This window comes from Polypterus senegalus, chromosome 13 (assembly GCF_016835505.1).
Source record: "Polypterus senegalus isolate Bchr_013 chromosome 13, ASM1683550v1, whole genome shotgun sequence".
Lineage (NCBI taxonomy): Eukaryota > Metazoa > Chordata > Cladistia > Polypteriformes > Polypteridae > Polypterus > Polypterus senegalus.
Genome location: NC_053166.1, coordinates 18,562,797 through 18,585,810, shown reverse-complemented (window position 1 = coordinate 18,585,810; position 23,014 = coordinate 18,562,797). Strand labels below are relative to the sequence as shown.

Sequence of the window (23,014 nt, the reverse complement as noted above, 5' to 3'; positions counted from 1 at the left end):
GGTCGCCACTTTGTTTTGTGTATATTTCATGCCATTTTGGGTGGCCCTTGTTAGGACACACAATGGAGATTAAGGGAATGTCCTTGGAGTTTGTGACCTCGGCACAATTGAACAAGAGGTCTTCTGTGGCTATCCTTGCCTTTCAACTGCTTGCTAAAACCATTATGCTTCATCAATTGTGTATCAAGCTTTGAACACTGACACAGAATTTTGCTTTTAATTTTTGGCCTTCGTGCACAATTTTGCTTTCACGACCTTCTCCTAGTTTCTCCAAGTCTAATCTGCCCAACAGATAAGTTATAATTTTGTAAGGCCGGATAAGGTGACCATAAAGGATGGAGAGGCTTTAGACTATATACACAGAATGTGTACATTCCTTTTCCATTTAAAATTCAAGGGTATTAGAAATGTTTTCCTTAAGTGTGAAAGGAGGTGGACCATTTTATGCTTGCAGAAGAAAGCTAAAGATGACCACACCTGGCACTTAATAATAAAATACATGGGGGTGGTATATTAAAAAAAAAACAAAAAAAAACAAAAACACAAAATACTTGGCAAATATTTGCAGGTTACTGGATTCCCAACTGCCAGATGGGAAGGTTCAAACACTTGCCCACCTAACACCTATACCAAAATACCCTTCTTTTAACCTTTCACCTCTCACCCAAAAGACTGACATGGCCAAGCACTGGAGTCACACTAAGCTGTTGGATATACTAGTAAGAATTTCACAGTACCTTTGTACAACTACAAATATGTCATGCTAGAGGCCTCGGCACCTCTAAATCTTCAGTTTTCCTTAAAATGATTAAAGTGCCATTAGGGGACAGTTCGTTGCTTCAATCAATGAGAGAAAATTAGCACTAGGACGTCCTTTTGAACTTTTACCCATCTTCCCTGGTCTTGTCAATATTTCTTTAAAATTAGAGATGAGGTATTCATGTCTGCTGCTGGGTTCTCTTTTCCTAGTGTCCAAGAAAAGCACAGTATATATTTTCACCTAAATCACATTTCTTTTGCTTTTGCTGGAGTCCTTGTCTAACATTCGTACAGTGTGACCTGAATATGCAGTACTGTATATACCGTGTGGCCACTCTGACAACATGAAGGATCTCTCCTTCTCCTGGTATGGTTTCTCCCTCCCTCCCACCACCCTGGAGGTCTTAAGCAGCCCTGCAGCATACTGAAGGAATCACCTCTCCCACCACCTCCGTTTAACAGTGATGTTCTTTGTTTTTAAAATTTGTTTTCTATGAGGACCTACATTATACATTTTCTATACTCCTCATGACACTTCAATATAGTCTAATCATTACTGGATAAACTGTATACTGTATATGCTATTTTTTAAAGAATAAATTGTATTGAAGAAACATCAATAATCTCCGATACGCTGATGACACTACTTTGTTGGCCGAAACGAAAAAGGGACTTGAGGATTTGATAATGAAAATCAAGCACGAAAGCGAAAAAATGGGTTTGCAATTGAACTTAAAAAAAGACAAAAATAATGACGACCGCAGTCAACAACATCAAAATAAAAATCGGCGATGAGGAAATACAATGTATTCAGGAATTTACTTTCCTAGGCTCAAACATCGACCGGGGCGGAGAACTTTGCTCAGAGTTAAAGAGAAGGATAGCGCTCAGCCGAAGTACAATGCTAAACATGGAAAAAATTTGGAAAAGCAGAGATATCAGCCTTGCCACTAAATGCAGGCTAGTCTATGCAATTGTTTTTCCAATAACCATGTATGGATGTGAAAGTTGGACCATGAAAAAAGCCGACAGAAGGGAGATCGACAGTTCTGAACTTTGGTGCTGGAGAAAGCTACTCCGCATTCCATGGATAGCAAGAGTAATGAACAAAGAAGTGATAGAGCGCATAAAGCCAGACATCTCGTTAGACGGGAAAAATCACTCGACTCAAACTGACCTATTTCGGCCATATAATGCAATCAAATTCACTAGAAAAATCGGTCATGCTAGGGATGGTAAGCGGCAAAAAAAGACCCAGCCGTCAGCGGAGTCGTTGGTTTAACACCATCAAAGCAGACACGAGCATAAGCATAACGCAGCTCAAAGAAGCTGTGCAAGATCGAAAAGCATGGCGAGAGCTAGCTTATAGAATCGCCGAAGGTCAGAAACGACTGAATGGATGACACACACACACTTTCCTAAGGGGAGATATTTAAAAAAAATTCTGGGATTGATCAAATAGGACTGACAAGAACACCAGCAGAACACTCAAATTATATAGCTTTTCTGTATTTTATTTTGATATCACCAAGGGTGTTTCCAAATACACTGCCTGAAAGCTTTTATATGAAGCATAACACCAAAATGCATCTTCCTTGAAGTTCAGCCAAAGTCTTCAAAGTCCTATTCGTTTTTTGTTTTTTTTTTTACTACATCCTATCAAAAATTATCATCCATCAATCCATTATCCAACCCGCTATATCCTAACACAGGGTCACAGGGGTCTGCTGGAGCCAATCCCATCCAACACAGGGCACAAGGCACGAACAAATCCCCGGGCAGGGCACCAGCCCACCGCAGGGCACACACACACACACGACAATTTAGGATCACCAATGCACCTAACCTGCATGTCTTTGAACTGTGGGAGAAAACCGGAGCACCCAGAGGAAACCCACACAGACACGGGGAGAACATGCAAACTCCACGTGGGGAGGACCCAGGAAGCGAACCCAGGTCTCCTTACTGCAAGGCAGCAGCGCTACCACTGCGCCACCGTGCTGCCAACCCCAGGAGTTCCATGGCAAATTTCTTTATATTTATTTATTATTAGGGTAAAAGTTTTGAAGTAGTATTCAATACTTTTCTTTTGAGAAATGCCATGCCAACAATCAAGCGCACCTGAAGATGAACTCTTCACAATGTAAACCACATCCCATTAGCAAGTTGCGACCAAAAATACTCCCATAATAGAATTTAAGGACCAGAAGAAATGCAAGAATTTTTCTGAAGCTTTCACCATATATTCTATATAGCCCAAAAGTTTCACCGAAATAAGCCCAGTAAATCTGGCTGGACATTTCTATCTTCTTATATATATTTTAATTATAAAGAAAAGAGAATATATAATAAACAGGAAAATAAAAAAGTGTTGAGCACTAGCTTTTATGAGGCTATTTTAATGATATGTATGTAGCACAGCTTCTCCGTCTCATTCATTTCCACCCCAATTTCTTTAAACTAAACAAAATGTTTTATTTTGATGGACTGATATGTAAAAGCAGTACTGAATATATTCTAAGGACAATTCACTGCATTTCATTTTCTTTTAGGACTTCACAGTGCCGAAATGGCATTAAACAAACACTTTACATTTTGTATCACCTTTCTGTAGCCAAGTAACTTATCCAGGTGTCTGATAAGAAAGGATTCATAATACAATTTCTTACATCATCATTACATAAAAGAAAAAGAAAAATATATCAAGAAAAGGAATAAATGCAGCAATTGAATCAGAAATCATGTGATTTAAAGGATACTGCATTAACCACCAGGCCACAACGTATACCTGCCCAAAACAGGCTTACAGTGAACGAGAAGCTCTTTAAATGGGGGTAATATGGTGGAGTGGATTTCACATATAACTTTCAATCAGAGCAAAGTGTAAGCAGAGCTGAACAGGTTGAAATTAGCAAATATAATATCTAAAAGTTAGACATATGATATTCTACAGGTCACTGAAAATTGTAAAAACTCTATAAACACCCTAAGAAAACACCAGATACTGTAAAATGCTTGCTATGGAGATGACTGCCTGCGAGTCCACTTGCCACTTTTTCTGGCGGATTAATTGTGTATTGCACATCTGTTGACTGGATTAACTTTATCAGTGAGCTAGGGAGAAAAAGTTTAAGAATGCAGTTCAAGTCCATGGTTTACTGGTCTGACCAGGTAGAAATACTGTTAGCAATCATGCTCAAGAAGTAAAACACTGAAGTCAGAAAGAAAGCAAGCCATAAAGTCAGATACAATTATACTTCCAAACCAGTATGCTTTCTTACACAAACACAAAAAGAATTTGTCAGCAAAAAGCAGATTTACTATTTGATAAATGTATTGTCCAAAATGTATTTAGGCATTGTCAACATAATTAGTGGGTATGTTCCTGGGATAAAAGACAGTTGATTTCATACAACATACATTAAGGTGTTTAGATGCAAGAAAACATGTATTTTGCTAGGGAATGAAAGCTTACATTATCCATTCGGTTTCATATGTGATTACTTTAAAAAAAAAAAAATTAAAAACCTCTAGATTCATAAAATGATTCAGCTATTCAGGTATTAAAAACCCCAGATGACATGTACAAGAGGCTCAGCTTCAGGTTTTAAAAATAAGACTCAACTAGTTTCTTTAGTGCAGTTTACTACATTCAAATAAAGGAACACAAACTTAATTCATGTATCAGAATATGTTGTGCAATGATGTGAATACATTCACTAACATTTTATGTCTAGTCTCAATTTTGCTGCAAGCGTTAAAGCTGCAGATAACTGCTGGCAATAACCATGCCCACACCCAAAACAGGCTACAAAAAGAATTACACATTTAAGTTCTCCTAGAGGATGTAAACAGTACAGTAGTATTTGGCCTTAATGGAGTTTGTGAAATGCTCTTAACGCAAAGGTGGTAATAAATCTTTAACAAAAATGAATGTGTCAGAAACTGGGATAATGCTTTTGTAACTCGAAACTACAATGATCATGCCAGGATGTTATTTAATATTAATGAACTTCACAAAGCGACATTTATGTAAAATACTTCAGGATTTGGATTTTAAGAAAAAAATGAGAAATCGCGGACGGACAATATTAAAACCTATACTGTGACAAAGCAACAGAGCTTAAAACAGCATTATCAAGTTAATACTAATTTAATACGATCTCTAAAAGTTCCATAGTTTGACAGTTATGCTTATGTGAAGTCTTATATATGAGCTATGTGGATTTCTTTATAAACATACTACAGCATTCAGCATACATTTCCATATACTATAAATTTGATTGACTGGTAAAAATAAAAATGTAACTCTCTGCTGTGAACAATAATCAGGTAGTTTACATTAAGTTACTGCTTAAATACTATTGCAAGTATCTGGATTGACACAATAAAATGAAATAATCAAAATGTTTATTGCTTAAACATAAATTTAACAAAAATTGCTAAATGATTGATCTTACGAGTCTGCTCTTATATATTCTTGTTTATTTAGTCAGCCAAATTGTTCAGTTAGAAGTGGCAGTTTCTCCACCATGAATATTAATGAAGACCCAGATATAAACAATATTTGTATACTAAAAATAGGTGCAATAATTTTATATCTTTTCTGCTCATGTGCTTTTCAAAATTGCTTGTAACCAAGATATTTTAAAATGAATGAAACAAAAGCTCACACCTGTTAACTTAGTAAAGCAAGGGAATTTAAAATACATTAAACATACAGAGAAATTTGGTGACTGACACCTTAAAAGGTTAATAATATATATATATAGGAACAACATAAACACAAGATTCAAAATAATACAGTGAATTGGTTGTAATGATAACCTACACTCTTCACACTGGCCTTCCAGGAGCCATGCTGAATTGCCAGAGTTGATCTGTTAAACTCCAGATTACATTAAATTTTAAACAATAAGAACATAGCATATTTAATATATTAAGTACTTACCAAGTGGCCATTTGGGACACCAAGAGGTTTTGTTTTCTTTGACATATCTTAATTTTAAAACATCAGCCTCTGCCAAGACTCCAAGGTAATAATTTTATAAATTGCACTTTTTCATAAGCACCTTATTCATATCCTTTTATTTTGCAATTACTATCGCTTCCTGTTGCCACAGGAAATTTTACCATAGCAACTAGCCACAACAGGAAATGTGGTTTTGGTGAGCAAAACTTCTTCCTTTATTTTTAATAATTATGCATCTTGCATGAAAATACTAATACTAGGCTTATTTTTCGTTAACTTAAAACAACTATAGACAGTTTTAAATATGCAGGAGTAACTACTTATATGCACATACTTTGCAGTATGTGTCCCATTTAGGAGGGCACATATTTTCTGCATGATATCAGGAAGTCGCAGAAATCATTCAACAATACTGACTACTCCTAATATACTGAAAGTTACTCAGTACATGAAATTTTTCTTGTATCAATAAAGCATACTGCAACCTAAATGTCCCTAACACCACACACTTTAAAAACATACTTTAAGTGAACATAGTAATGTCTGGCAGTACCCGTCAAATGGTTGTGAAACTCAACCGTTAATTAAGTCCTAACGGCAACACTTGGTTTATAGAACCGAAAGTGGTTCAAATTTAGTTTTAGTCTTGAAAAGGCAGGACAATATCTGGTATTAGAAAATGCTAAATCTATTTCTCAGTTACAAAAATATACAAAATAAAATAACTGACACATACTGTATCTATTTTAACATTTAACAGTTAAAACAGTGAGCCTTGCACTTTATAATCATATCAAATGTTTAATCATTTCAGAAGTCCTGCATGGTTTTTATTGGTTTCTTGAAAACATCCGAGTCCCTTATGGACATTCTTCAGTTTTTTTTCCTTTCTTGGTTGTCCTGGATTTCTAAGTGATTTCTCCTATCTTTAAAGCAATTTTTGGTTGGAACATTTAGCTTTTGGTCGTATCTCATCGGCAATTAAAACTTTTTTTAGCATTTGTAAAGAATACAGTGCCATTTGTAATCATAATGTACCTATAATTGTTGTTTAATCCAGGGGTCGGCAACCTATGGCACGCGTGCCACACTTGGCACGCCAAGCAATTTCAAATGGCACGCAGACTCTTCACGTTTCCTGTATCAAGTTGATTATAAATTGATTAGCGGGGTTTCCTCGCTCATTTCGGCACTTGGGCGTAGCAGGGTACCAGCCACAGACTTGTTGTAACAGCAGTCTAAGTAGGTCAGGGGAACAGTCTATATGAGAAATCTCAGAAACTAACGACAGTAACGTCCACTAGCGAGATCAAAATTCTATTACATAAAAAATTGTGGCGCATTTGCTTTAAAACCTGTTGTGTGTATATCTGGATTTCGTTGTATACAAGCATATATATAATTTTTCAGGTGATATTTTAACGATACCCACTATAGAACAACATTGGTTTTGCATTTTATAAATGTTTTCTAATATGAACATTGGTTACGACTTTCCGGTCATGTGCTGCAAATATGCAGATCTACAGTAGATCTACAAAGGCCGGATGCCGATAGTTGAATAATATATATGGTTCATAATTGATTAATCTAAATATATCCATTGTATAAAAAAACTGAGATGGTCATATTTTTATTAGTTCCTAGATCTACTTAGAAAAAACGTCAATATAATTAAGGCCCACGCTTCTAAACAAGCTGTGTACAGCGATCGGCATTGTAGTGTCATTATGACTAGTTATAGCTGACAGTTTACTGACAGTTTTCCTCTCATATTGCACGTATGTAGATCTGTTGGACAAAAGAATATGGATTTGTTGGACAAAAAGATCGTGCTGTGTGAAACTTTCTGTTGTGAAAGCGTTGCGTGTCGCACATCTAGTGTACAAAGACACTTTCAAACAAAACACCAGTCTAAGTTTAAAACCTCAGAAGAGAAAAGTGGAGCTATCAAAAAAGCTATTTCTGGTTTCGAAAAACAAACTAGTATTTTGAGCAAAGCAGTTGGAATGAAGATTAAAGCTACTGAATGTAGTTATAAAATAGCTGAATGTTTTGCTTTGAAAGGGAAACCGTTTACAGACGGAGAATACATCAAAGAAACTTTTTTAAGCAGTGCTGAAATTTTATTCGGTGATTTACCAAATAAGGAGATTATATTTACTCGTATTAGAGAAATACCAATTTCTGCAAGATCAGTTGAGAGGCGCATAACTGATTTAGCTGAAAATGTAACAACTAAACAAATATCTGGATTAAAACAATCTCAAGTAGTGTTGTGCTTGACGAAAGCACTGATTTAAACGATTTGTCTCGCTTAGCCTTGGTTGCAAGATATCTTGAAAATAATCACATTTATGAAGAGTTGTGTTGCTTATTGCCACATCATGACACAACCAAAGCAGAAGACATTTTGACTGCATTTATTAGTTATTTTGCTAAACATGACATAGACTTAAACAAGTTATTCTGTGTGACAACCGATGGTGCTGCTGCAATGGTTGGCAAGAAGAAAGGATTTGTAAAACTTCTTGAAAATCATGTTGGCCGCAAACTTTTGAATTTTCATTGTATTATACACCAGGTGAGCCTATGTGCAAAGACCTCATCTCTGAATTTGGTCTCTGTGGTGACAACTGTTGTTGAAATAGTCAACTTTATAATTTCTCATTCTTCACTGGTTCACAGGCAGTTCAAGTTTCTTTTACAAGAAATTGAGTGTGAATATGGAGATCTTCTGCTACACAGCAATGTTCGCTGGCTTAGTCGAGGCAAAGTTTTAAATAGATTTGTCAGTTGTCTTGGAGCTATTAAGGTGTTTCTTAATGAAAAAAAGAAACATTTTCCTGAACTGAATGATGAAAACTGGGTGTTAAAGTTGATGTTTCTGACTGACATAAGCACACATTTAAATTAACTTAATCTGAAATTACAAGGACAGGGACAAACAGTACTTGATCTTTTCAGCTATTGGAAAGCATTTACAATGAAACTAGACATTTTTACCTGTGATATCAATATCAAAGCATTCAGGTACTTCCCGAATGTGAAGAATCTCTCAAATCAATTTGAAGTAAATGTAGATGAGCTTCAAGAGTACATTGAAGTACTCAAAGCAGAATTTGATAAACGAAGTAAAGACTTCCACATTCATGGATCCTTATTTTCGTATCTCATTAAGCCTGATATAATTGATTTGGAAACTACCCAGTTGGAACTATTTAGTTGGATGGATATTAATGACTTTGAAATGCAACAGATTGACTTCAGATCTTCAGAATTATGGACATCAAAATTTGTTGAACTACGGAAGTCTCTGGAAAATGAAAATCTAGAAAAGTCTGCAGCTATTCTCAGCTGTTGGAGATCCCTTCCGAATTATTACATCTGTTTGAAGAAAATTGCTTTTGCTCTTCTTTCAGCTTTTGGATCAACCTATTCCTGTGAACAAATTTTCTCTCACATGAAAGCAGTGCTAAATCCACAGCGTAGTCGCCTAACGCCTGAACATTCAGAAAATTGTGTCAAACTCAAAGTGAGAAAGTATGTTGTCGATATTGAGCAACTGGCCAAGACCATGCAAGGGCAAGGCTCCCATTAATAATAAAAAAGTTTTTTTAAAAATCTTTCAAGAAACTCTATTTCTTTTAATGTTGTTTACAACTTTACATATTATTGAATATCACTATATACTAATTAATTAAAATATAAAAATAAAATATATGGTAAAATAAGAATATTGACCTCGACTTGTATAAAATGATATGTGATGTTGGCACTCTGAATAATTTGAAACCTTAAGTTGGCACACAGTTAGCAAAAGGTTGCCGACCCCTGGTTTAATCCATTAGAAATCCTATACTAAATGCAGTCATCACATTATGTGACTTCTAGTCAAGGGAGTATGTCAGATATTGCTGACCGCAGCTGCTCATCTCTGGACCATGTCAGTTTAAATGACTGGAGAAAACATATTTACACACACACGTACGTACGTACGTATATATACGTATATATATATATATATACACACACACTGCTCAAAAGAATTAAAGGAACACTTTTTAATCAGAGTATAGCATAAAGTCAATGAAACTTATGGGATATTAATCTGGTCAGTTAAGTAGCAGAGGGGTTGTTAATCAGTTTCAGCTGCTGTGGTGTTAATGAAATTAACAACAGATGCACTAGAGGGGCAACAATGAGATGACCCCCAAAACAGGAATGGTTTAACAGGTGGAGGCCACTGACATTTTTCCCTCCTCATCTTTTCTGACTGTTTCTTCACTAGTTTTGCATTTGGCTACAGTCAGTGTCACTACTGGTAGCATGAGGCAATACCTGGACCCTACAGAGGTTGCACAGGTAGTCCAACTTCTCCAGGATGGCACATCAATACGTGTCATTGCCAGAAGGTTTGCTGTGTCTCCCTGCACAGTCTCAAGGGCATGGAGGAGATTCTAGGAGACAAGCAGTTACTCTAGGAGAGCTGGAGAGGGCCATAGAAGGTCCATAACCCATCAGCAGGACCAGTATCTGCTCCTTTGGGCAAGGAGGAACAGGATGAGCACTGCCAGAGCCCTACAAAATGACCTCCAGCAGGCCACTGGTGTGAATGTCTCTGACCAAACAACCAGAAAGACTTCATGAGGGTGACCCAAGGGCCCCATGTCCTCTAATGGGCCCTGAGCTCACTGCCCAGCAGCATGCAGCTCGATTGGCATTCGCCATAGAATACCAGAATTGGCAGATGCACCACTGGTGCCCTGTGCTTTTTACAGATGAGAGCAGGTTCACCCTGAGCACGTGACAGAAGTGAAAGGGTCTGGAGAAGCCATGGAGAACATTATGCTGCCTGTAACATCATTCAGCATGAGCAGTTTGGTGGTGGGTTAATGATTGTCTGGGGAGGCATATCCATGGAGGGTGACACAGACCGCTACAGGCTTGACAAAGGCACCTTGGCTGCCATTAGGTTTCAGGATGAAATCCTTGGACCCATTGTCAGACCCTATGCTGGTACAGTGGCTCCTGGTGCACGACAATTCCTGGCCTCATGTGGTGAGAGTATGCAGGCAGTTCCTGGAGGATGAAGGAATTGATACCATTGACTGGCCACCACACTTTCCTGACCTAAATCCAATAGAACACCTCTGGGACATTATGTTTTGGTCCATCCAATGCCACCAGGTTGCACCTCAGACTGTCCAGGAGCTCAGTGATGCCCTGGTCCAGATCTGGGAGAAGATCCCCACAACACCATCTGTCATCTCATTAGAAGCATGCACCGATGTTGTCAGGCATGTATACAAGAACACAGGGGCCATACAAAGTGCTGCGTACAATTTTGAGTTGCTGCAATTAAATTTTGGCAAAATGGACTAGCCTGCCACATAATTTTTCACTCTGATTTTGGGCGTCTTTGAATTCAGGGCTCTGTAGGTTGATCATTTTCATTTCCATCAAACGATGTGGCATCCTTTCGTTCCTAACACATTACCCAGTCTATATCAGTATAGATATCCAGGAGGATTTCTTTTTCCCATTGAGATCTGATGTGTTTTCAAAGTGTTCCTTTAATTTTTTGAGCAGTATATATATATATATATATATATATATATATATATATATATATATATATATATATATATATATATATATATATATATATATATATATATATATATATATATATATATATATATATATATATATATATATATATATATTATATATATATATATATATATATATATATAACACACACATATATACACACACACACACACACACACATACATATATATAAAAATTAATCAGTGGACACGTCACATTTAGTGATGCCATGGCAACCTTCCAGTACAGTTGTGCTAGCTCCTTTTTGACAGCCAATGTGCTGCCTGACACAGCCAGTGCTGTATGAAGAGTGAACAGCTACCGAGAGTCCAGCTGTAATCTCAGCCCTCTCGCCTCACTGGGCTGCGGTACACAAAACACAAGACAGACAAACAAGATTATCACATGTTTACAAGGTCTAAAGGCCCTATGTTCCAAATTCCTTGTTGCATTGTATGTGTTATACTTCCAGGTGAGCTTTCATTGGTTGTTAACTCTCATTCACACAAGCCCACCCTTAAGACTAAAGGCAAAAATCAAACCTTTTTTATTTTATTGTAGCGCATCAATTAAGCATGTCACATTACACGACAAGCTTCACAGAAGTGTGACATTGGCTGCCTCTGACTTGCTAAGGTTATGTAAATAGAGGCTATGACTGGAAAAGTTGTGTAATGTGACATGGCTTTATGAAGTAAACCGTATTTATAAAAACACACACACCACACTGTATGCAAAAGTTCAACACTTAGAAGCCTATAACTTTGTAAATGCACCAACTTCCTTTTTATCACTCTGTGCAGTTAAAAGGTTTGAGAGAAGAAATTAATCTTCTAAGTAGACTATTCACAATGTTTATATGGGGATAGTATTTCATTATAGAATTTATATATCGATTTCCTAAGTGAGGGTGGCACAGTGGCATAATGGTAGTGCTGCGTGGAGTTTGTATGTTCTTACCATGTTTGCATGGGTTTCCTCCAGTTGCATCCCACTGTCCAAAGACATGCAGGTCATGTGAATTGGCCCTATTGTGTGTTTGTGTGCATTTGTCATGTGATGGACTGGTGCCCTGTCCAGGGTTTGAGTCTTGCCACCTATGTTAGCTGGGATAGGGTTCAGACCTCCTGTGACCCTTGCCTGAATTAAGCTTGTTAGAAAATGACATGCCATTCTTAAGTGGATGTTGGTTTATAGGAAAACAAGTACTAGTTTCCTATAGTTATGAAAACTAGAATACATTTTCTATTTTTAGTACGCACCCAATCTACACCACTTTAAAATACCTTACATCTAGGTATTAATTTACCATAAACTTTTACATTGAAATATGTGCTTGCAGTCACTATTGATATCTAAGCTTTACTTTGTTGTGGCCTGTACTTTACTAACCAGAGTATTCTTAATACTAGTCTATTGCAACCAGAAGTTTTATTTTCCAGTCCTCAACTATAAAAGTTCAAGCTAAGTTAAAAAAAAAAAAAAAAGATAGTGAAAATAACATATGCACAAATTATCTGAACCTGGTTAATCTAGCTCTGCATTGTGAGGCAGCAAAAACCTACAGTGGATCCAGCAGAATTATTTTAAGCTTAATGAGTCAGCGACTCATGGACATCAGTGGAAATTAAGGGGAAGTGCATTTTGGACTGAAGCCATGAAGCACTTCTTTACACAAAGAGTTGTGGGAGTCCGGGACAAACTGCCAAGCCATATAATTGAAACTGAGACATTGACAATCTTTAAGAAGTATCTGGATGAAATACTGGGACAGTTTATCTATTAAACAAATGAGCTTGATGGACTTGGACTAAATGGTCTTTTCTCTTTTGTCAAATACATGCTCTTACCTTGACTTAGAGCAACCTTCTACTCACTAATAAATCAGCCTATTCCAAATACAGAGTTGCCAAAACCTGAAGAACCCACAGAAAAACCTATGAACTTACAGGGACATGATGCAAATTCCACATTAGCCAAGCTTATGATTTAAAACCAGAAATGTAATAAATAAGTTGCATCAACGCGCTTTTATATACTACCCTAGTTTCTGCTGCAACTATGTGACCCTATGCGAGTCTATGCCCAATTAAAATTTTAATGCTCAATTTGTATTGCTTTTCCTGCCTCTACGGCTGAACTCTAAGATGTTTTACTGCATCTCTAAATAAAACCAAACCTCATATAATCTCCACACATTTATAGTAAATGCACCCTTACTATTTGCTGCATTTAAAAGAAACAAAAAAACCTGAATAAAGCACATGGGTCAGTGCCATTGTCTTACAATGTTTCAGTGAGGTCTTGGACAACTGTATGTCTATCTTCAGAGGAGTTGTAGCATCTTCTCCAAACACAGGAATGGAAAGGCTTATGGCCATTCATTATTAAGCATAAAATTCCATGAAGCCGTGCCAGTTACTTTATATTTGAAAAGTAATCAACTGGTTAAAGACACATTTTTGTTAATATATATTAAAAAAATTCCCATTAACCTTAAAAAATACTTTTTTGCTGACCAGGATCTTCCATTAACCTTCATTAAACTGCCTACTGATCAATACTACACAAAGTAATTTGTCTTAGGCTTTTGTAGCTACATCACTGACAGCCTCAATGCTCGGTTAATAATTAAACAGTTACATCACATTTTTTTCAGTTGCCTGGAAAGTATCTTCTACTGGCTTTAAACAGCAAGTCTGTATTCAGCAAGCTATAATGTTAAAATATAAAATAAAAAATGTATGTAAAATAAAGACACGTGTACTGAAAAGGACTATAATCATCCTTGTAGCTCTGCTAATGTGTCAGCAGTCTTAAGGGGCTCCCTACAAAGCACAAGGTACTCTATCCCCACCCTACTGAGCAGAAAGCTTATCAAGCAGGGTCTCATTATTATATACTAGCCAACCCGCGGTGTACCATACGCCGCATAATCAGGCCGGTTTTTTAATGATTTTTAAGCAAAGAAAATTAACATTTGAAAAATCGGTAATGTAATAAATCAGCAAGAAAAGCAACATTGTAACAATGCACGGAACGAACCAACACACAATCGTCTGAAGTGACTGAAAACTGGCGCACCGTCCTCTCGCCTTCTCCTGCCAGATGGAGGGATGGGGGGGTGCACGGCGCGGAGTGTGGAACAGCTAGTCTGCTGATTTCTTGTTCAGTATGCATTGCCCGCTCATGTGTCCACATCCAACTCGTCACTTGAGTCGCCGTCTTTACACAGTACAGATGTACCTGTGACTGACGTAGACTTTTCATTGCTCTGTGCGGTTTTGGCTGCTATTCTATACACTGTATATTCCACCAAGACACCCGACCACGTTAGTAGCGAGGTGGGAGGGGGGTGTGTACAAAGGGTTGGGACGCAACCAGTGGGAGCGTATGAGTCGCACTTAGTTTGCAGCCCGAATGGGGTTCATCGGCTTACCCACGCCAGGTAGACACATGGTCTACCCATGCACAAGGTTCTAGCCGCATGTAGACGGAGCTGGAGCATTTCTGCGGGAATAGAGTGAATAAACTGTGCGGGCCCTGCAGTATCGTACTTTGCCTTCAGTGTGCCATTACAATGCTGCTCAATCAGCTCCATCTGAATCTGCACAGGTGCAGTTTCCACATCGACGGCAAATTGGTTGCGAAACAACTCAAAATTCTTTTTTTGTTCTTCAAAGTCACCAAAGCGCCGTGCGCTCAGTTTATCAGTAAAGTGCGTATTTGGGAACACCGTTGTGTCGACTTGGTTCAACATTACTTGGCAAAAGGGAAAGTGGGGCAAGTTGCACTGGTGCATTTGTGTCTCCCATAAAAGTAGCTTCACTTGAAGTCACTTTGTGATTTTGCATGGGTAAAAAACGTCTGCTGAAGTGTCAGATTCTTCTTTAACTCTTCTGCTTTCTGTATCTTCTGCTTTGCATTCAGGTCTTTCAAGTTATCCTGATGTTTTGTCTCATATATTAAATTCTGTAATTACAGCCATATTAGCTCCACAAATGAGACACACGGGTTTACCGGCAATGTCAGTAAACATATACTCAGCCTCCCATCGGTTTTTAAAGGCTCTATTGTCAGAATCAACTTTTCTCTTCGGCATCGTGAGGGCTAGCTTCGCAATAACTTGCAGCATCATAAGCTAGACTTGATTAAAGCGGTAAGTGTTCAAAAAGGCAGCTGAAGCGCTGCATTATGGGATCTGTAGTTTATTGTGTTACCAGCGCTTCATATCGCTGGGCCATTAATAACAATAATATATAAAATGATCTTGCAGGCCTTAAGTTTGACACATATGATCTAAGAAGACGCATGTTTGTCGCTGAAGCGAATTGCTGTATGTAGCGTGTAAAACAGTTTGCTATGGTGCACGCTGGCGTGCCTCGTAACCAAAAACTTTTTTTTTTTTTTTTTAAAGACTGCCTACTTCATTGTGTTTTAACCTCAGTTGTAAAGGAATGTTTTAAAGGACCCCATGGGATACCCCTCGGTTTTGGCAGCTTTTCTATATATAATCCACCAAGATACCCGACCACGGTAGGAGGGGGGTGTGCACAAAGTGTAGGGACGTAATGAGTGGGAGCGTATGAGTCACATTTAGTGGGAATTCCATGGCTTGCAGCCCGAATGGGGTTCAACGGCTTACCCACGCCTCTTTGCGCTGGATAGACACACGGTCAATGTCATGCATAATTATTTATTGAATGCTAAACACTCCTGGAAAGACACGGATGTCTAAAACGGGTTGGTGTGAGAATACAACAGTAAGTGAATGAAAAGATGGAACTCTGGAGAGAGCAAAAAACAACAATAGTGAACCTGCGGCATAACAAACGGCGCGTGGCTCAGACGTGCATGCGGACTCTTACCACAGACGAAAGGGTGGTCGGTGAGTTTTTGCGTCCGGGCAAATGGGCAGGCAGTGTGAATGCCTAGAAAGCGAGGGTAGACGCCGTCAGGTGAAAAAGAAACGTTGGTGGGCAGGAAAATGTCTTCCGTGTTCCTGCAGGAGCATCTAAGAAGACGCATGTTTTTCGCGGAAGCGAATAGCTGTATGTAGCGTGTAAAACAGTTTGCTATGGTGCACGCGTCGCAAGGCCATAACCGAAAAGTTGGTTTTTAAAGACTGCTTACTTCATTGTGCTTCAACCTCAGTTGTAAAGGATTGTTTTAAGGATCCCATGGGATACCCCTCGCAAACCGTTTCACACGCTGCATATGGCGATTCACCTCCGCTAGAAACATGCCTCTATGAACAGTCAACGTAGCTCGGAGGTGCATGACATTAACCTGACCTGCACTGTATGTGGCCTCTACGACAGACGAATATAAATGACGCCATTTTTTCTGTGTCGTCGCGTCCGAGTTAGTGGGCATGGCCATGCGAGTTGTCGTATCCAATGGTCTTGGAGTTGGTGGGCGTGGCTCATTCCTACGTGCGCCATAGGTGTCTCACTTGTCGGCAGCTTAGTGAATCCACGCCTCTTCCGGCATGCTTTCCATGGTTGTCTTGCCTTAGTGAATTATACATTATATATATATACACATACATATATATACATACATACATACATACATACAATGTATTATATTTTATATTTATTTATATTATATTTTAAATGCATACATATATGAAAATGAATCGCATATCAAAAGTAGGTTTTTATTCCTGAGCTTTCAACCCCTGCCAGGGGTCTTCAGAGGATAATGCTTAGACTTATAAGAATCAAAGGCAATATATAGCAAAAAATTACGTGTTTGCCAAGTCAGTGTGGTCGGGGGTGGGGGGTTGGTATTGAGTGTAAAGTCTTGTTTATTATGAATATGTTCTTCTTAAGTTTGCATATGCTGGACTTATGTCCAAGTGTCTGTTGATGGCGTTCTCATTTGATAACCAGGATTCGGCCAGCTCTCTGGCACTTTTCGTACTGGCCTTGGATTTTACTTGTACATTGACCCAGTTAAATGTATGTCCTGTTGATTTAGTGTGCATATAGATCAATGATAGAGAGTCCTTTCTTCTGACAGCGTTGAGGTGTTCCTGTATACGTGTTGCGATTCTTTTTGAACTTTGTCCTATGTATACCGCTGAGCACGAACTGCATGGAATGCTGTACACTGCATTTCGTGTTTCTGCTGTCGATTTGTTTTTAGCATTAAAGAAGACCGTGCGCAGATTGAAAGCTCAGGAATAAAAAACTACTTTTGATACGTGATTCATTTTCTTTCTTTGTGGATCTCCAGCTGCAAGCAAATAAATAAAATATATTGTGACAGATAGGGGCCGCTATCGCTTCCTTGAACCCTCAGACAATACGTCAGACACCAGATATAAGTCCAATAGTTGACATTATTAATAAACAGTGCACAAAGCACCCTCCTCTCCACAATCTTCATAAACACAATCAATAGTCAATACAATAAACAATCCACCACTCCCAGACGCATTGCCACCCTTCCACCCATAGTACACAGTACTCTCCAAACTGAAACCCCCCCCCACCCCAGCGAAAAACCATGGTTTGGAGCGTCCAGCCCCGCGAGGGACATCTTCCCCCACGAAGATCCATGAGTCAGGCCTTGCCGAGGTCGATGACACTCCAGTGAAAACCTAGGAAGAACGTTATAAAAATACGTTCTTTGATCCTCTGTCCTCCTAGGACAACTTCGCCATCCATGGCCCGGCCTGCGCCATTCATAGCACAGCCACAGTCCCCCCCGTTTGTATACCTCGGCGAGACTGAAAGCACTTCGGCACTTCTGGCTCCGCCCTTTTCCCCACTGAGGAGGGTTCACCGGCCGTCCTTGAGCTTTTATCGCCCTTTTCTATTATGTCAGGAGACCTCCGCTTTACTTTTGGGATCTCCTTTTTACTCTGGGGCTTTTCCACAGTCCGAGTCTCTCTATTTAATAAAGAGAGACTCTTTCCTGTCTGCACCCATCTAGATTTAATTATAATACGGGTCGGGGTCTTCAGGATCACAACGCTCTGTGAGACAGCACCATACAGCTGCTCCGGCTCAATCGACCCTTTCCCCGATCGCTCTGTCAACATTCCACACTCCCTTGTAGGGCTCGTAGTGACTTGGCACCCACTACTTAAACACGGGCCCAGATCACACTGCATCCCTCTATGCTGTACAGTACCGGCATTACTCACCTGTACCGGCAAATTATATAAGACGGGAGGCTCTCAACCTAACCAACGCATGTACTCATCTACCTTCCTGATGGGCACTTTGGCCGTCTCTCCCAACTCTCAGACGATCTTCTTTATAGCCGTCAGCATTTGAAAAATACCTCGTATGGGCTCAATCAGTTTTTCAAGTTCCCGTACGTCCATTAATTTATTCAAATTGGCCGGAGGCAGGCTTATACAAGCTCTCGCCTACCATCCGGCCGGGAACCAATGAGCATGTCCATTCCAGGCACATGCTCGGACGGGCTTCGCAAAGGAGCCTGGGATTTGGAGTTCTCTTTGGATGACCGGGCCACCATCTTTGGCTGACTGCGATCCGCCTGTGTTCATTTGTCGGCAGATCGATCAGCCATTTCCCGGCCCCCCTTACCTTCCTGTGGAGTGAGCGGCACTTCGCTCGCCTCCCCCTTCCCCTTCGGAAAGTCCAAGTCCATTTCTTTGCAGACGAAGGTGCAAACTGCGGGACACGGATCTTCTCCTTCCCAGAATACACCGGGGTCGATCACGTGTCCCTCGCCGGCAGCCGACATGCATAAGTCCCCTTGTGTGCTTGTCGGCTCGAACAGGAGTGCACCACTGTCTTTGGGAATTCTTCCTGCCTCCAGGTGATCTTCTCTGAGGTACATGCATGGGACAAAGTGAGAGTTATTTTAAACGGATTATTCATTAAAATACCCGGCACGTACCTCGTTAGGATTGTCCTTCTCTGGAGGCCCCTTTCGACCTGTGTGGCCACTCCATAGCTCATCCCTAACGTCGGCCATGACGAGCTCGGATCCTCCGCTGATGCCATCGCTCCGCTTGCTCCTCTTCTTCCCCATATCAGACTTGGTGAAGGTGGGTTCCAGTGATTTTGCTGCGTGTCCGGACGCTACCTTCTTAGGGTTCTCTGCCCACAGAATATTTTTTAAGTACAGGTCCTCTGCCAAACTGACTACACAGGGGTGCTATCGCTCCCTTGAACCATCGGACAATACGTCAGACACCAGATACAAGTCCAATAGTTGAATTTATTATTAATAAACAGTGCACAAAGCACCCTCCTCTCCACAATCTTCATAAACACAATCAATAATCAATACAATAAACAATCCACCACTCCCAGACGCGTTGCCACCCTTCCACCCAGCTCAGCTCCCCGTCTGGGGATTTCCCATAGTCCTTTATAGTCCTTGACCCGGAAGTGTTTCGCTTTCTCTTCCACGTATCTAGAAACACCTCTGGGTCAGATAAAAAGTCCTTCTTCACCCCAGAAGCACGTCATTTCCCCTGTCGCTGTGACTAAGATGTACTTCTGGGTTATAGGGCAAATACACATCTCTGAGCCTCCCTGCAGCATCTCCTGGTGGCCCCGACATTATCCAGCAGGGTTGTGTATTAAAACTACATAGTCCATGATGCCCTGCTGTATATCGCTATAATCCAAAGCAATCCACCTATCAGCTACAGGGTGTTACTGATTCTGTGAGAAAAGCACAATCTACAGCCCTAGAATTTTTAAATACACATACACACAGCACTATAAAATCTGCTGCTTTTATAGTCTGTCAAAAATGCCAGTGTATATTTAGTATTGCAGTCTTTCTTTTCAAAAACAATAACTCTTGTAGCCCAATTCTTTATAGCTTAGCTTCTGCTAACACTGTTTTTTTTTAAAAGAAAAATCACCCTTTTCCTGACCATACTTAACACTGCACAAAGCACCAGCTGTGTGCTTTTTCTGTGAGTGCTAATTCAATTGAGCTTCCGGCTGACAAAGTGCATGGCTCTACAGGTATCTCTTTATTTTAAATATACTTAGGCCCACACTTCTGTCTAATGTGACTATGCAATTGCATTTTTATTTATTTTAATTTGGTTCTACTTCTTTGTAGGCGACATAACAATGTTAAATCTTTTCAGATTTTTGTTAAATGTCCAATTTTTACCAGTACTGGGTCTGAGCCAAGCATTATTACGCAAAAATGTTAATATCTCCTTTTGATTTACTGTATAATTTGTCTAGGATTTATTTAGGACTGCTTACAAATTAGTCAGCTGACACACATTAATAGACCTAAATATTATTCAAAATCCCTCTCTCTCTCTATACATATATGAGAACATAAGGATAGCCACCATTTCTGGCTGAAGTCACTAAATTTGAAAAAGCCACCAAAGCTGTCATTCTGTATATGTATTCCTTTTACTTGGTAGAAAATGAAGCCAGAGGACCATCTGGAAATATGGTTTAACTAGGATGCCCTTAAAGAAGCACAGTGCCATTGTGCCAAAAAAGTTATTTAGAGAAACAATTTGATATTTTGCCAGCCTCATGTTCTTAAACAAAACCTGGTGGATCAGTGGTTAGTATCATAACCATACACTGTATAGTCTGCATATTCTTTATATTACTGTGGATTATACTTTCACACTTGAGTCATACAATTCTGGACTGACCAGGGTGACTTCTAGTATGCAAGTGTGCCGTGGGATTGGCTAGTGTCCCATTACGCTGCCAGAGTGTTCCAGGATAAGCAGCAGCTCCTGGTGATTGGGCTAGAAATAGACAGATGAAGGAGACTGCAAAAGGCATAAGATGATGTTTGGTATGTGCACAGCGTGAGCATCTGGCAACAATATTCACCATCATGGTCAGTTTCATTTTCATTCATGTCACTTGTTACTTTGGTAGAAACTAAAATACATAGGCTTAGGTTCTCTGGAGTTCCATCCACTTTGTTTTGATATTAGTAAAACAGTCAACAACCTCAACCAAACATGGTTATCCAGATTTAATTTTACTTCTATGATTACAAAAACAGATTAAATGATCGGTACAGAGAACATTCTGATGTAATCTTAATCCTCATCTTTCTTTTGGCAAATCAATTCCCTTATTAAAGCTAACAATAAAGCTATGACATTTTACTCATGCCTACAGGCACATTGTTCAGGGAAGTCTTTTGAAAAGCCTTTCAAAAAATTAAAAAGTTTAACTTTCACAAAATTGCAGGGGCATAGATGCTTGACCTTCTGCCCACTGGAAAGGAATACCTGAGCATCTGGTTTCCACAGCACATGACAAATGGAAAAACGCACATGCCACGTGGTGCCTGCAATGAACTGTCTGAGGCAACTAAATATTTTGAATTGTTCTATAAAATAACTACTATTTTGGAATGCTCCGTCTGTTACAATATTTTTAGCCAATTAGCTTACTAGCGTATATTACAAGGTAATGCAATAAATTACCTCCTCTCTGTCCCTTGTTACAAGTTACATTATAACAGTCAATATGCATTCCTTTTTAAATGTCACAATACTTTAGTCATAACAGACCACACCCTCTGCTAATCCTGCAGGATTTAAACCTTCATAAACATCAAGTCTATTTCATTTACTTGTAATGGAACCCCCCATACTTTTCTGCTGTAATTTGTCACTGTCACATCAACCTTGTCATACAAATTAAAAATATTTCCTTATAATACATAGTTATTTGAATAAATCATTTTCATAGTCCTATAGCTGAAATGGATTTCTGTCTATTACTTCATCTGATGGTAAATTACTATGTTGAACGGCTTTCTTATACTTGCTCCATGTTTACTGTTCCATTGTGTCAAAAGGAAATTTCAATCTGAAATCGGAGAGGCGTTTCTGTTCAGAGATCAAGCAATGAGACTAAACCTGCAATGCATTGTTAAAACTACATACATAGACATTAGCTGAAGTGCTAGATACATTTATTACTGTTAGGTTTATTAGAGAATGTACACTTTAACTTCTTGCCCAAGTGGAATGAACTTGGCACAATGGTTGTGCTTTTTGTGTTCCCTATTTATAAGTGAAATGCAATCTGAAATTCTGAATGGGGCTCAGTTTTGACAACTGTATAATGTAGGTGGGCCAATTTTGCTACATTTTTATTTCAAACATTAAAGTATTGTAAGAATTAACTTTGTTTTACACTTTGAAGATATAAATTGACTAAATGGGGTCTTGATCATTTTATGAAGTGGGGCTCCAAAGAATTATTTAGACTTTAAAATGTGACTTTTTTAAGGCATGGATAGTAATAAACAGAGACAATCTGTAGAAGGATAAGATGGATGTGTGAAACTCAACCAATATCAGAGAAAAGTATACTGTATACCTTAAAAATAATACAATCCTACTGTACACACCTATGAATATGCTGATAAAATAATCACTTTAAGACTCACGCTTGTGTCTTCCCTTGGGCAACTGAAGTTGAAGGTATTGTACCTCGTAAATTTCTTGTGAAAAGAGGCTTTTGGAGTTAATGAGCTTAGTCCCTTTGACAATTCCTGGAACTTTAGCATCCTCTGTCAAATAAAACAAAAAAACCCAGTTAGAAAATCTATAATTAAGATATAGATATACAGAGTGCCATGCATGTTTATTAGAGGGTCACCTTCCAGGCTCAAACGTAAGCACTACCACCCAGGGACACCAGGGGGTGA

At 39.1% G+C, this 23,014-nt stretch overlaps 1 protein-coding gene across 3 annotated transcripts in view; it reads right to left on the bottom strand.

Moving 5' to 3' along the window:
* Nucleotides 1–23,014, bottom strand: part of rgs14b (regulator of G protein signaling 14b) — an 82,816-nt gene that overhangs the window by 47,541 nt on the left and 12,261 nt on the right. For 2 of the 3 annotated variants that reach the window (XM_039774649.1, XM_039774647.1), the window contains exon 2: nucleotides 22,754–22,876. In XM_039774649.1, the coding sequence (XP_039630583.1) occupies nucleotides 22,754–22,876 (123 nt within the window). Of the gene's footprint in view, nucleotides 1–5,710; nucleotides 5,801–22,753; nucleotides 22,877–23,014 lie in introns of those variants that run through there. The other variant, XM_039774648.1, reaches the window with a different exon arrangement.